The 14,657-nt window shown below is 43.8% G+C and overlaps 1 protein-coding gene across 2 annotated transcripts in view; it reads left to right on the top strand.

The window, feature by feature from the left end:
- The window catches only part of arap2 (ArfGAP with RhoGAP domain, ankyrin repeat and PH domain 2), an 85,125-nt gene that overhangs the window by 21,358 nt on the left and 49,110 nt on the right, over nt 1-14,657 (top strand). For both annotated transcript variants that reach the window (XM_058395077.1, XM_058395076.1), the window contains exons 9-11: nt 4,543-4,721; nt 8,109-8,215; nt 10,042-10,241. In XM_058395077.1, coding sequence (XP_058251060.1) covers nt 4,543-4,721; nt 8,109-8,215; nt 10,042-10,241 — 486 coding nt within the window. The remainder of the gene's footprint in view (nt 1-4,542; nt 4,722-8,108; nt 8,216-10,041; nt 10,242-14,657) is intronic.

Genomic DNA, 14,657 nt, shown 5'->3' with positions numbered 1-14,657 from the left:
ATGGATGACAGAGTCTGGTGTGGAGGAACTTGACTGGCCTGCACAGAGTCCTGACCTCAACCTGATAGAACACCTTTGGGATGAATTAGAGCGGAGACTGAGAGCCAGGCCTTCTCGTCCAACATCAGTGTGTGACCTCACAAATGCGCTTCTGGAAGAATGGTCAAAAATTCCCATAAACACACTCCTAAACCTTGTGGACAGCCTTCCCAGAAGAGTTGAAGCTGTTATAGCTGCAAAGGGTGGACCGACGTCATATTGAACCCTATGGATTAGGAATGGGATGTCACTTAAGTTCATATGTGAGTCAAGGCAGGTGAGCGAATACTTTTGGCAATATAGTGTGTGTGTATATATATATATATATATATATATATATATATATATATATATATATATATATATATATATATATATATAAATATATATAAAAATATATATATATATATATAATAATATATATATATATTATAATATATAATATGTGTATAGTATGCATGGACCAAATATAATGCTCATGACCTCCTGAAAATGTTCCACCAAACTATGTTTACTGGAAATTCTACTTAGGCTTTCATTATTTTCATAAGTTTTATATAAACTAATTTTGTTCTTTAATAATGTTCTGTTCTCTGTACAGGAGCATCTGTTGAAATGCTTGTCAGTAGCAATCGTGCAATCAGTTCAGCTATGGTGGACGGGAATGCAATCTCCTCCACTCCACACCACATCGCTTCCCTCCTGTTTGCTGTGCCATCACTTTCTCTCCTCCTCCCTCGCTGCTCTTTCCGTCTCTCACCGCCAGACATTCTCAGACAGAATGGTGTGTGCGCTCTTCTCACTGCTCATCTCCTTCGATTAGCCGGGGCCTTGTCTGGTTTAATGAGAGCTTTACTCTCCTCGTCTCCGCTGTTTGGAGTCGGCCAGCCAACAGAGTGTAGACACGCTTTCACGCTGTGCCGTAACACGGTGCCGGCACAGTGACGACGAAGATGATGAAGGATGATGATGGCATGATTTTAAATATGTGCATTAAATGTCCTGCCCGAGTGCATTATAGTCAGTCAGGGTTGGAGGGGTTTGCCGGGAGCGTTATTTATATCATTTCCGTGATGTCTTGCAGGGAAAGTCAGCTTCGTCGGCTGCGAACGTGCCAATTTATAAAGCAAATAAAAGCCCTGTCTCTCTGTCAGGACTTGTCAGCAGGCAGGACGTGTAGCTCCCGACTGCAGATTAGAAAGCCAGTGCTGTGGCTTTGGGCATGTGGTAAAAAAAAATAAAAATGTATATCTTGTTTAAAATGTATCTTTTGTCTCTCCGATATTGCGACCTATGGATCTGTTCAAATGCCCCCCGTAAGTCTAGATGAGGGGTTAGCAAAGCTTTTTCATTAGCGTCAGGTCTGTGTTCAGGATGGAGAGACAGCCTGGTCAGCTCATGCATCTTTAAAGAGCTTTATACCAGACTGAGAGAGTCATCAATCTTAAGACAAACACAAAAGATGGAAGAAAAGAGCAGGGGAGTGGGTGTAAGGGTTGGAGGTGGACAGAGAAAAAGGAAAAGGCCATGGCTGACTAGAGAGAGAGAGAGAGAGTGAGCGAGAGAGCGAGTGACACGGGGAGCACATGGTGAATAATTTAGATGCATAGGAATATGTATGGGTGTTTGGGATCGTCCACAGCTGTGCAGTGTTTTTGCCAGGCTGCAGGTGTGGAGGTCTCCCTAGGTGAACATCAGCTACGCCGAAGCAAAGTTTATAGCGTTGTTGTGGTATTGTGACTGTAAAACACTTGTGTGGCGGGAGTGAGAAATAAGCACATTTTTAAAAATACAGCACCCAAAAGTTCCCAGACAGAAACACCCACATGCCCACACACACACACCTGCCCCGAGTATCACGTCTGTCCACGGGTATAAAACCTCTCTGTATATTCACATTGTTTGCTCAGCTCCCATTCTGTGTGTTCTATTTCAAGTGAAGCTTCATAGTATGAAATAAAACTCGTATTACGCAATGGCTTTTATAGTAGATTAAAAACACATTAGGGAAGGCATAATACGATTCGGTTAAAGACCAACCTGCATTATTTTGGCCTGAATTATTGATGCTTGTTAAATAATGCAAAAGCCTTGATTTGTCAGAACACCCACAGAACACTGGCTGGGAACATCGGCGATTAGTCAGGATTCTCACACAGTAGCAAAGTATCTTTTTTTTATTTTTTTTATTTTTTTTATTTTTTAACGCTCTCATTTGCATGCTGTGGCATTTGGTATTCTCAGAGTAGCTATAGCAATTATTACACAATATATTTTTCAGCCCAAATGTCAGTGGTCAGTCCATCAGTGTGTGCTGCTGTGTTTATGGTAGGAACGTTATGCAGGAAAATAGTAGATTGTGATTCGATCGCAATCGCGATATAACTTTGAAGATATGTCAAGGTTAAAGGCAGTCGGTTATTCCGTTCATTTTTGGATCACACACAAAAAAGAAAAGGCTCTAAAATGTATCGTTGTGACCAGAGTGATTCCCTCAAATGTACGTCTCTTGTACTTTTATTACGTATCCTTCACCTGGCAAAAACTCATTTAAAGTACAACTGTGGACATAAAATGATTATGTAGTTTAAAATGAGATTGAGTTTAAAAGATACATTACATTCACTTTTACAGGTGAAGGGTGCGAAATGTACAAAAGATGTCCCCTTGAGGGTCACACTTTAGCGATAAGCAGAGGAACAGTTTCTGCCTTTTTTTTTTTTTTGAGTCTGTGCCAATTTTACTAAACACCTAGAGCTGGAACTAGCCTACCTGCAGAAAATGCTAAAAAATGTCTGGTTTGTTACAGGGGTCTTGAGGACATTGAAAGCTTCCAGATATCAGTATTCTAAAGGGTAATATGTAAGGAATAAACCATGACATGGCATGCTGTTAGAGTAAAATAATCATCAACATGGTGGTGTGATGTGGACTGATGTGCAGCACGCCAATAACAGAACATCCCAAAAGGTTTTATTCTTTTTAAAAAAAGATGGCAATAGACAAAATTTCTTATTCCTTGTACAAATATCCAGGAAGAAAATGTAGAATGTGATTTAAATTAAAAAAAAAAAGAAAAAAAAAGTGCGTAGTATATAGTATGCCACTTGGGACGCAGCTATAGTGCTATGGAAAATGGATTCTTTTTTCATAAATAATAGACATGTCCTTGCAGAAAACTTCAGCGAATCAATGATTATTAGTTTTTCTTTGTTATTAACCATGCGCCAATGAGCGAGTCGTTACTGCAGAAAGGCGGTCTGAATTACATCTGACTCGAAACACCTTCTGACCCATCTGATTGGTGAATTCAGCAGCACTGTGATGTACTGCGATAATGATTTACAAATGATGTGCCATCCCAGTTCAAGTATCCTAAACAAAACAGATCAGTTTGAGCTGCGATTGTTATTCCTGCCTGCTCATGCACAAGGCCCAGGTCTAAACCCTATCCATTCACGTGGCAATAAGCTGTGACATGCCAAAATCTTGCTGTGCAGTGATGGAGAGGGCGGAGGCTCCTGGCTTTGTGGCAACATCAGCACTGAACATTAGCTTGTTGGCACGGAGTTAGACCGCAGAGCCTCCTTGGGCTAGGCATTCTTGTGCTTTGTGTTTTAGCCGGTTGGCACTGATTAAAAATAGGTTTGCTTTGAATCCTCTCCAGGGCAAAAGCCTGGCACACATTATGCATCTGATCACATTCAGCCCCTTTGTGTATTTTTCTCTTTTTTTATTTTTTAGTCAATTTGATATATTATTTTGTTGAAAACTTGAGTCTTAAAAAAACATTATTATTATTATTATTAGTTTATTATATTTTATTTTTGTTTGATTCAGACTGTGCACAAGACTGGAATGTAGAAAGCAAGTCTCATGAAATAAGTTTACGATGTGCTAATATAATCTACCGTCTTACTTTCTTTATGCTTTTTCTGCGACCTCTCTCTCTCTCTCTCTCTCTCTTGTTCTCGCTCTCTGAAACCAGGTGTTGCAGACCTGCATAGAATGGGGGCATCCAGCTGCTAATATTTCTCAGCTAGTGTGTGGGAGCCCCTGTGGTCCCATTTAAACCAATTTCAAGGGACATCTTGTGCTTCCTGCTTCCAATCAACTTGCGCGCGTGCACACACACACACGCTGCCCACTGCCCAATGAGACACAAGGGCTTTTTGTGTGTAGGCTTCATTTGCAGATTTTGAAACTTTGCAGAACTATGCCATGCAATATCAGGCCTCTTCCTTTCTATTTAATTCCCCACTGCCACCATGTCTTACTATTCATACACGGGGAAAAGCGTATTAAAAAAAGCATATAATATATTTACACATGTATGCACTTGCATACTGTTCACCTGGGAAAATGAAACTCAATATAACTTTGCTCTCTCAGTGTCTATCTGTCTCTTTCTCTCTGATGCGTGCTTATATAGAGATATATACACACACACACACACACACACACGTTCTTAACAGCTTTCCCTCCTGTGTGTCACACCCTCAGGAGAGCGTCAGGAATGGCTGGCGGTGCTGCAGGCTGCTCTGAAGTCTGGCTCATCCGTTTCCCACATGCCCTGTAAGCTCAGATCCAGCAAGAGCGGCTACGTGGAGCTGCGCGGCCACAAAGGCAAAGTCTACCTCAGCCTCACGGGAACCAAAATCCGACTCTGCAAAACAGACCAGGTAGCTTTTTAGTTCAGTCGAGCATTTGCTATCACATTCCTGCATTCAAGACAAAACCTGTTTTATTCTCCTGCTTTTTTATGTGTGTAAATGTACTCGTGCATCCACTGCGTATAAGGCAAACCAGCCTAAAGGACAAACATTGTATGCTGTATCTTGTACAAACACACACACACATTTTTGTTTTGCTATTCTTATGAGGACCTTCCAAGTGGAAACTTTCTATCTCTCTTTCGCTCCCTTTTTTAAAAATAAATACATTTTTTTTTTAAATAAAGCAGTTATAAAGCTAATCGGCACTAGCCAAATGTCCCCAAAAGGATGAAACTATCAGGCATTCTAATCCTCTTTTTATTTTAAACGCTGCAGTGGGTCCCCACTAAGTTATAAAAATGAGGCCACATACAAACACCGAATCTGCAGGCACAAACAAATGATTTCTTTTTCCAAATAAACAAAGACTAGGAGGATGATTCTATATAACCAACACACTCTCGCTCTCATTCTCACATCCACACGTGCGCCGTGTATTATCTTTTCCTTTCATTACTTTCCACATTAGCGTGAAGAGAGGTCCTTTGTCTTAATTATGCAAGGAAATTTCTCTCCGTCAGCTAATTGATAGGGAGAAGGCGAGGGCGAGCAATAAGAAGTAGAATAAATGGAAATTGATTGCATTGTTTTTGTTTTAAATCTCCTCCACAGCCAGCAGAACGTCGCGGGGTGGGAGAAATAGAGGGAGAGTGGGACACGAGTGGAGGGAGACAATGATGGAGGGAATGTTGAGGAAGGTGAAGACAGCGAGGGGGAATTGAAGGATGGAGAGAAGGTGAAAGAGCACGACGATGGAGAACAAGGGAGGGAGCCAGAGAAAGAGTGAAGTGGGCGACTGTGTTCATGTTCAGCGGAGTGGAGTATTTAATTTAACAAGATGAACGAGCTCGCCGCTAGGTCTCTCTATTCCCTCCCTTTCTCCTTGGAGGCGAAGTTTCAGTTAGCTCTGCTGCCCTGATCAGATGTCACCCTGTGCCTCCCCACAGGAACCAGAGTCGCGGGATACAAACAAAAGCAGCCGCCGCTTGGCCCCCGTTTAGTGCCGCATCGATCCTCTGCTCAGCTACCTGCGCAAAGCCCCGAGAGCTGGCAGAACTCAAACAAACAAGAGTGTATGCAGGGTTAGATTTCAGCACAGCAGACCATTAATCTCAAAGTTTTGCCAGGTCTGGGGAGACCTCTTAAATCATCACGATCATTTGCTCAGTGTACCTGTGGAAAGACGTGTTGAAAAGCAGGATCCTTTATACATTAGGTTAAAAACAGCTGATAATGAAGCTGTGGTGTAATGTAGGGCTGATGGAGCAGATTACGTTCTTCAGATATTAGTGCACTTTAAATATTTGAAAGCAAATCATTTTTGGAATATTTAGGACTCGCAGTGATTATAAAAAGTCTGTAATAGTTTGGATGTAATGTGTAGTATGCTGTGCCGTTATGTTATACGCTATGCAGCGAGCACATGGAGAGAATTGAATCAGAGTGATTTGAAATTAAGCCGCAATAGTGTGACCAGATGAGGATGATGGTCATCGTGATCGTTTAACATTCATGTCAGTAATGTCAGAATGTTTGGTAATTATCTTTCGTATAGTCATCTGTCAATAGTAAGTTTTAAGCTGTGTTTTCTTCTGATTATTGTGATCTGTTTAATAGATTACTAGTTTAATTTTATTTGTATAGAGCTTTGTAAAATGGACATTGTCATATAGCAGCTTTACAGAAACACTATATTGCCAAAAGTTTTGGGACACCCCTCCAAATCATTGGAGGCTTGGCCCCTTAGTTCCAGTAAAAGGAACTCTTAATGCTTGAGCATACCAAGACATTTTGGACAATTTCATGCTCCCAACTTTGTGGGAACAGTTTGGGGATGGACCCTTCTTGTTCCAACGTTACTGTGCACAAGTGCACAAAGCAAGCTCCATAAAGACATGGATGAGCGAGTTTGGTGTGGAGGAACTTCAGTCCTGACCTCAACCTGATAGAACATCTTTGGGATGAATTAGAGTGGAGACTGTGAGCCAGGCCTTCTTGTCAGTCATCAGTGCCTGACCTCACAAATGCACTTCTAGAGGAATGGTCAAAAATTCCCATAAACACACCCCTCAACCTTGTGGAAAGCCTTCCCAGAAGAGTTGAAGCTGTTATAGCTGCAAAGGGCGGGTCAACTCCATATTAATTTCATGTGCATTTAAAGGCAGACGTCCCAAATCTTTTGGCAATATAGTGTATGTAAGTTCAGGATATAAATTTTGCATTTAGAAATGTTAGAAAATCAGTTTATCCCTAATGAGCAATCCAGAGACGATGGTGGCACGTAAAAACAAGGTAGAAACCTCAAGAGGAACTACACTAAAAATGGAACCCATCTTCATCTGGGTGAAACCAGTGCAATTATAATAATATCCATTCTTACTGTATACTATATGGTCTATAAGTCCGATTGTGTAACTAGATAATTCACTCTAGCTTCTTCGTGAAGTCAGTTTTGTTGACATCAGCTGTTCAGTGATGGAGACTTGAGTGCGAAATTGTTCATAGCAATTACGGCTCTGACGCCATCTTCATGGTTTCTAAGTGGTACCATCCGTAGTAATTGCATACATCTTTAGTCCTTCTTTGTGGCGTCATCCTCAGCAGCAGTGAACGGCCTTCAAGTGACAAGATTCCAACCAGAAGTAGGGCATCAGGATGGATCAGGCAGCTCCAGAGAGCAGAAGGGGTCAGGATCAATGGTGTGCATAGTAGGAGTTTGTTTCACATGATCAGATACACAGCTCATCAACTGTGGTGAATATTGAGCTCTACACTTCATTGAGCTGCAGTCTGCATTCCCAAAGAAGTGAAGTGTGCTTAAACACACACTGTGCCTAAAATGTGTCTAACCTTAAGTTAAGTTTATCTTCTATTATGTGAGGAATATCACCAGGGCAAGCGAAGGCTACCATATGCTTCCTCTGAGATGCATGCTGCTGCTTATGTTACATCTTGTGCAATACACAAAGGGGACAGGGCAATCGGCCTTCTTTCTCATACAGAAGCTTACAGATGACTGGCTAGTGTCTTATAGATCAACAGTGTGAGAATATCACAAAGACTTTTAGTGTAATTTGGTGGCTGAATCTGTAATGGATGCATATATTGTTGATAAACTTGCTTATGTTTCATGTTTTGAGGTCTGCTGTTTACACACGAGGTGACAAACTATTTAGCACTTCCCATGCTTTAGAGCTGATTTGAACCTTTCATAGTTATAGATTAAAATGACCAGGGGGAACGTTTGATTGATGCAACCTACAGCATAATGTTGTGAATATGATTCTGTTCAAGGACTTCAACATTGGCTTGGCTATCACCGTGGTGGATCTGACGGCGGCCTGTGTCAAACACATGGACCGCAAAGGGTTCGAGATCAACACCCCTTTCAAATCCTTCTGGTGAGTATATCTGTGTGGGTGGGTGGGTGTGCATGCATGCCTGTGGCTTACCTGTAAAGTTTGGGTTCTTAAGTGTTCAAAACATCTAACTTTTTTTTTATTGAGATAAAATAGGTAGGTAAATCCCTCAATAAATTAATAAAAGCCGTCTTTCTAAATGACCTTTAAATCCTTATAAGCTTCTTAGCAAGCTTCTTTAATATCAATGCCTTTTAGGTGTATATCCACAGAAAAGCTTAATAATCACATATTTTTCTCAAGGGAAAGGCTTGGAGATTTGATGCAGGATAAAGGTTTACCCAAATGGACAAGGATTTTACTCTCATATTCTTGGGATATATTTATATATGTTAATTTCGAGGCAGAGGACGTCAATATTTCCACAAGACCCATCATTTTCCTGCTATTTTAGGATAAGAGAACTTGTAGGCAATAGAGCTAGCTAGATAACACAGTGTAAATGTGAGTCAAATGTACCATAACGCTTTATAGTCGTGATGCATTCGGTGTCTCGCTGCATTGATTTGAGTGTCGAGGAATTTTCCCGGGAGTGTGTGAGGTGAGAACAGAAGCATTTCTTCGCTTCACTCTATCAAAGTAGTATTGTGTCAGAATCCTTCCCTCTCGATTTTAATAATCTAGCAGCTCAACTTATGGAAAGTGTGATTAAAGAGCAGAATAAAATGAACCCGTGCCAAACGATAGGCTTTGAAAGCGTCTTTGTCTGTACTTTAGACTAACCAGAGTATGTGATAGCTGAACTCGATGGTGTGAGATTTATTAGTGCCAGATGAAACACTTCTGATCCTTTTTCGACTTTGTTTTGGTAACACGTCTTATAGTCACTCCCCCGCTGTGTATCTCTCTCACTCTCTCTCCCGCACTCTTTTTTTTTTTTTTTTTTTTTCTGCCTCAAACAGTTCCTCGCTCATTACTGTTCTGTTTCTTTGATACGGCAATTGGAGCCACTTTCACTTGTTATTGATCTGTTTTCTCTTTCCTTCCTTTACCCTTAACATTCCTTTTTCAAGCAGCAGCTTTACTGAAGTAGTCCCACAGTAATGTTGATACACTTTGACCCCTCAGGAGCAGGCGTCTCCTGCATCATGTCTACTGCTGATCTAATACGCCATAATCCATAAGCTCTGGATCATGTTTTATGATCATTTGGGTGCAATCAAGCTAAAATACCTTTCTTTTCTGGTTGCATCTGACTGAGCTGTAACAGGTCATATTTTTTTGGACATTTATTGATCTGCTTGTATGTGCTCGCTAACTATCAAGAGATGTGTGTGTAGTTCAGTGTCAGCATTGTCAACATAATTGGAGTTTATTGCTAAAATGAAGCATCAGAAATAAATTCTTGTCTTGGATCACCTGGATTCATTAAATCTAATAACATAAAGGTTCTGGGAATTAAAAATTGATTCTGATTCCTGACTGCTGAGTTGATATGTTTGTAGTGCTTATTTGATCACTGCGAAACACGACCAAAGCACTTTTGAAAGATCGCATCTGTTCACAATGGAGAACATGTACATACACACCCTGCCATAGACGCTTACAGAAACATGGAGAAGAAAAATTACTAGCTTTCAGCATTCTCTCTCTCTCTCTTTCTCGCTCTCTCTAGCTGTCTTTGTAATGCATTTTCATTCTGTCTTTCTCTCTCATCCTCTCTTTCTGTCTTTTTCTTGTGTTTTTTTTTTGCTGCCTCTTCTCTCTAACAGCTTCCATTAAAACCCCTGAGCTTTCAAGTATCTTCACCTGCTTTATACAATACACATTAACAACGAGGAGTTTTTAAAAGCAATCAATCGCTTCAGTTTCACAGCCGAGTCTGATCGGGAGAGGAAAGAGTGGATCGAGGCCGTGCAGGAATCAATTGTGGAAACTCTGTCCAATTACGAGGTGGCCGAGAAGATTTGGTTCAACCAGTCGAACAGGAGCTGCGCCGACTGCCACGATGCCAATCCTGAGTGGGCCTCCATTAACCTCGTAGTGGTCATCTGTAAAATGTGTGCAGGTACGCACATGCACATGCACACAAACAAGCACACACACTGCAAGCAATGTACACATGCATATCCAGTGAACAACTGACCTCTTGACATGTATCTGTATGGAGATGCAGGTCAAGACCTTGTTTCCGTTAAAAACATCAGAAGGGGGAAAATGTGATGTATGTGGCTTATGGCTGATGGTGCTAGAGAGGTTGGTTTGAGTGTTTTGTAAACTGCTAATCTCGTAGGATTTCCACACACAGCAGTCTATAGAGCAGCAGTTCATAACCTTTGTGTGAGTGTGACCCACTTTTAAGAATGACATTGTTTCACAACCCCCACCCAGAATGTTAGATTGATACAGATTAATATAATATAAAACAGTGTCAGTGTTTCGGGCTACTTACCCCTTACGCTTCATATATACAGTAACCAGCAGTCCAGCTACGATGACTATTAAACCACAAACCACACTGATTAACTGCTGATCCAAACATGAGCTTATTTATATTTTGTCACCAGTAGGTAGTGCCATTAGGTGAGTATTTCATACAAAGATTTCCCGCTACCGCTTTGCAATTCTTAGGGGTGTAGCGGCTCTTCAATTTACACAGAATGGTCAGAAAAACAAAAAACATTAACTGAGCTGAAGTTTTGTGTGTGGAAATGTCTTGATGACTGAGGTCAGAGGAGAATGGCTCGATTGGTTAAAGATAGGACATTACAGGTGACACTCATCTAATCTTCAAACATCCAGGCTAAATACACATCAAACATGGTGAACCAAGCCTGGAAAAATCTGTCACTCAAGCTTGGGGCTGTACCTCTACATCAAGAAAGAAAGAAAGAAAGAAAGAAAGAAAGAAAGAAAGAAAGAGAAAGAAAGGGATGGATGGGCAGATGGATGGGCGGATGGATGGATGGGCGGATGGGCAGATGGGCGGATGGGCGGATGGGCAGATGGACGGATGGGCAGATGGAAGGATGGATGGACGGATGGGCGGATGGATGGACGATGGATGGGCAGATGGATGGGCGGATGGATGGATGGGCGGATGGATGGACGGATGGGCGGATGGATGGATGGATGGGCGGATGGATGGATGGATGGGCAGATGGATGGATGGATGGGCGGATGGATGGATGGATGGACGGATGGGCGGACGGATGGGCGGACGGATGGGCGGACGGATGGACGGACGGATGGGCGGACGGACGGATGGACGGACGGATGGGCGGATGGATGGATGGATGGGCGGATGGATGGATGGATGGGCAGATGGATGGATGGATGGGCAGATGGATGGGCAGATGGATGGATGGATGGATGGGCAGATGGATGGATGGATGGGCAGATGGATGGATGGATGGGCAGATGGATGGGCGGATGGGCAGATGGATGGGCGGATGGATGGATGGGCAGATGGATGGATGGATGGGCAGATGGATGGATGGATGGATGGGCAGATGGATGGATGGATGGATGAGCAGATGGATGGATGGATGGGCAGATGGACGGATGGGCAGATGGAAGGATGGATGGACGGATGGGCGGATGGATGGATGGATGGGCGGATGGATGGATGGATGGGCGGATGGATGGATGGATGGGCGGATGGATGGATGGATGGGCGGATGGATGGGCAGATGGATGGATGGATGGGCCGGATGGATGGATGGGCGGATGGATGGATGGGTGGATGGATGGATGGGCGGATGGATGGGCGGATGGATGGGCAGATGGATGGGCGGATGGATGGATGGGCGGATGGATGGATGGGCAGATGGATGGATGGATGGGCAGATGGATGGATGGATGGGCAGATGGATGGATGGATGGGCGGATGGATGGGCGGATGGATGGATGGGCGGATGGATGGATGGGCGGATGGATGGATGGGCAGATGGATGGATGGATGGGCGGATGGATGGATGGGCAGATGGATGGATGGATGGGCAGATGGATGGATGGATGGGCAGATGGATGGATGGATGGGCGGATGGATGGGCGGATGGGCGGATGGATGGGCGGATGGATGGATGGATGGGCGGATGGATGGATGGATGGATGGGCAGATGGATGGATGGGCAGATGGATGGATGGGCAGATGGATGGATGGATGGGCAGATGGATGGGCAGATGGATGGGCAGATGGATGGATGGATGGGCAGATGGATGGGCAGATGGGCAGATGGATGGGCAGATGGATGGATGGATGGGCGGATGGATGGATGGATGGGCAGATGGATGGATGGGCAGATGGATGGATGGGCAGATGGATGGATGGGCAGATGGATGGATGGATGGGCAGATGGATGGATGGATGGGCAGATGGATGGATGGATGGGCAGATGGATGGATGGATGGGCGGATGGATGGATGGGCGGATGGATGGATGGGCAGATGGATGGATGGGCGGATGGATGGATGGGCAGATGGATGGATGGATGGGCAGATGGATGGATGGATGGGCGGATGGATGGATGGATGGGCGGATGGATGGATGGATGGGCGGATGGATGGATGGATGGATGGGCAGATGGATGGATGGATGGATGGGCAGATGGATGGATGGGCAGATGGATGGATGGGCAGATGGATGGATGGATGGGCAGATGGATGGGCAGATGGGCAGATGGATGGATGGATGGGCAGATGGATGGGCAGATGGGCAGATGGATGGGCAGATGGGCAGATGGATGGGCAGATGGACAGATGGATGGATGGATGGATGGGCAGATGGATGGATGGATGGGCGGATGGATGGATGGGCGGATGGATGGATGGGCGGATGGATGGATGGGCGGATGGATGGATGGATGGGCAGATGGATGGATGGATGGGCAGATGGATGGATGGATGGGCAGATGGATGGATGGATGGGCAGATGGATGGATGGGCAGATGGATGGATGGATGGGCGGATGGATGGATGGATGGGCGGATGGATGGATGGATGGGCGGATGGATGGGCGGATGGGCGGATGGATGGGCGGATGGATGGATGGATGGGCGGATGGATGGATGGGCGGATGGATGGATGGGCGGATGGATGGGCGGATGGATGGGCAGATGGATGGATGGATGGATGGGCAGATGGATGGATGGATGGATGGATGGGCGGATGGATGGATGGGCGGATGGATGGATGGATGGGCAGATGGATGGATGGATGGATGGGCAGATGGATGGATGGGCAGATGGATGGATGGATGGATGGGCGGATGGATGGGCAGATGGATGGATGGATGGATGGATGGATGGATGGGCGGATGGATGGATGGATGGGCAGATGGATGGATGGGCAGATGGATGGATGGATGGGTAGATGGATGGATGAGTGGATGGATGGGTAGATGGGTGGGTGAGTAGATGGATGGATGGATGCATAAGAAAGAAGGAAAGAACTTGAACATAAAAAACAAATGCATGAAAAAGCTCCAGGGAGATGTCTGCTAAAATGTGCACTGTGTAAGCTCAACAGGAAAAGGAAGTAATACATCTGCCTCAAGGTTTGATGTTAATGTGTTCTGAGGTGCTTTTCTGCTTACCATGGTTGTAAAGACTTCCTGTCAGTCGGTCCATGCATCCAAGGAATTAAAATTAGTGGTAAAATGAGTCTAGTTTATCTTAGGGAACTTTTCTGGGTGATTTTTCCTCATCCTGTTAGTGATGTTGTATATGGTGTTGGGGTTGATGAGAAACTGAAACTTGAAGTTCAGGAGTTTACTTAAGGTAATATTCTGTGTATTACGTAAGTACTGTATGGGAAGCCTACAAATTGGAAAAAAAAAACCATCCAGTGCCACAAAGTTTTGTTTGTCCTGCTCAATGTCTAGCCATATTGAATGAATAGGGATGTGCTTCATATACGTTCCCTGTACTGTAGACACACGTAGCCATAAATTAAAGCTTCCATTCCGCACTTTAACCTTATTTTATTCAGTGTTTCATTTCAACGTGCTGCAGTCGAGAGCCAAAACAAAAACATCAGTCAATGTCCAATTAGTTGCAGACTGCATTGCATAATGCTAAGCCATGGTGGAGTTACCATGGTTACAGAGGTTTATTTTATCAAATATGATTCACTCAATTTCCTTTTCTGATAGAGTTGGCACTCTTTACACAGGCTGGAGCATATAGCTGTCTAGAGTATATTAATGATAAATTTGAATACATTTCTTAACTGTCCATGTTAAAAAAAAATAAATAAATAAAATCGAGCCTGTCCTTTTTACTGAAGGTTGCGAAGCAAAGCCAGGAAATGCGAGGACAATAAGCCCTGTGTGAGCAAACAATTGGCACTTAAAACATTTAACAGACACAGCACCCTGGGCTGAATCGCTGCGGTAGAGATTGTTTAATTACTTTTAACTTTGTCAGTGACAATAAGACGGAGAAGGAGCTGGGGAAAGAAAACGAGAGAGGAAATCTTATGT

Source organism: Hemibagrus wyckioides, linkage group LG07, assembly GCF_019097595.1.
Source record: "Hemibagrus wyckioides isolate EC202008001 linkage group LG07, SWU_Hwy_1.0, whole genome shotgun sequence".
NCBI lineage: Eukaryota > Metazoa > Chordata > Actinopteri > Siluriformes > Bagridae > Hemibagrus > Hemibagrus wyckioides.
Note: the sequence above shows the minus strand (reverse complement) of the source record. Positions and strands in the feature narration are given on the sequence as shown.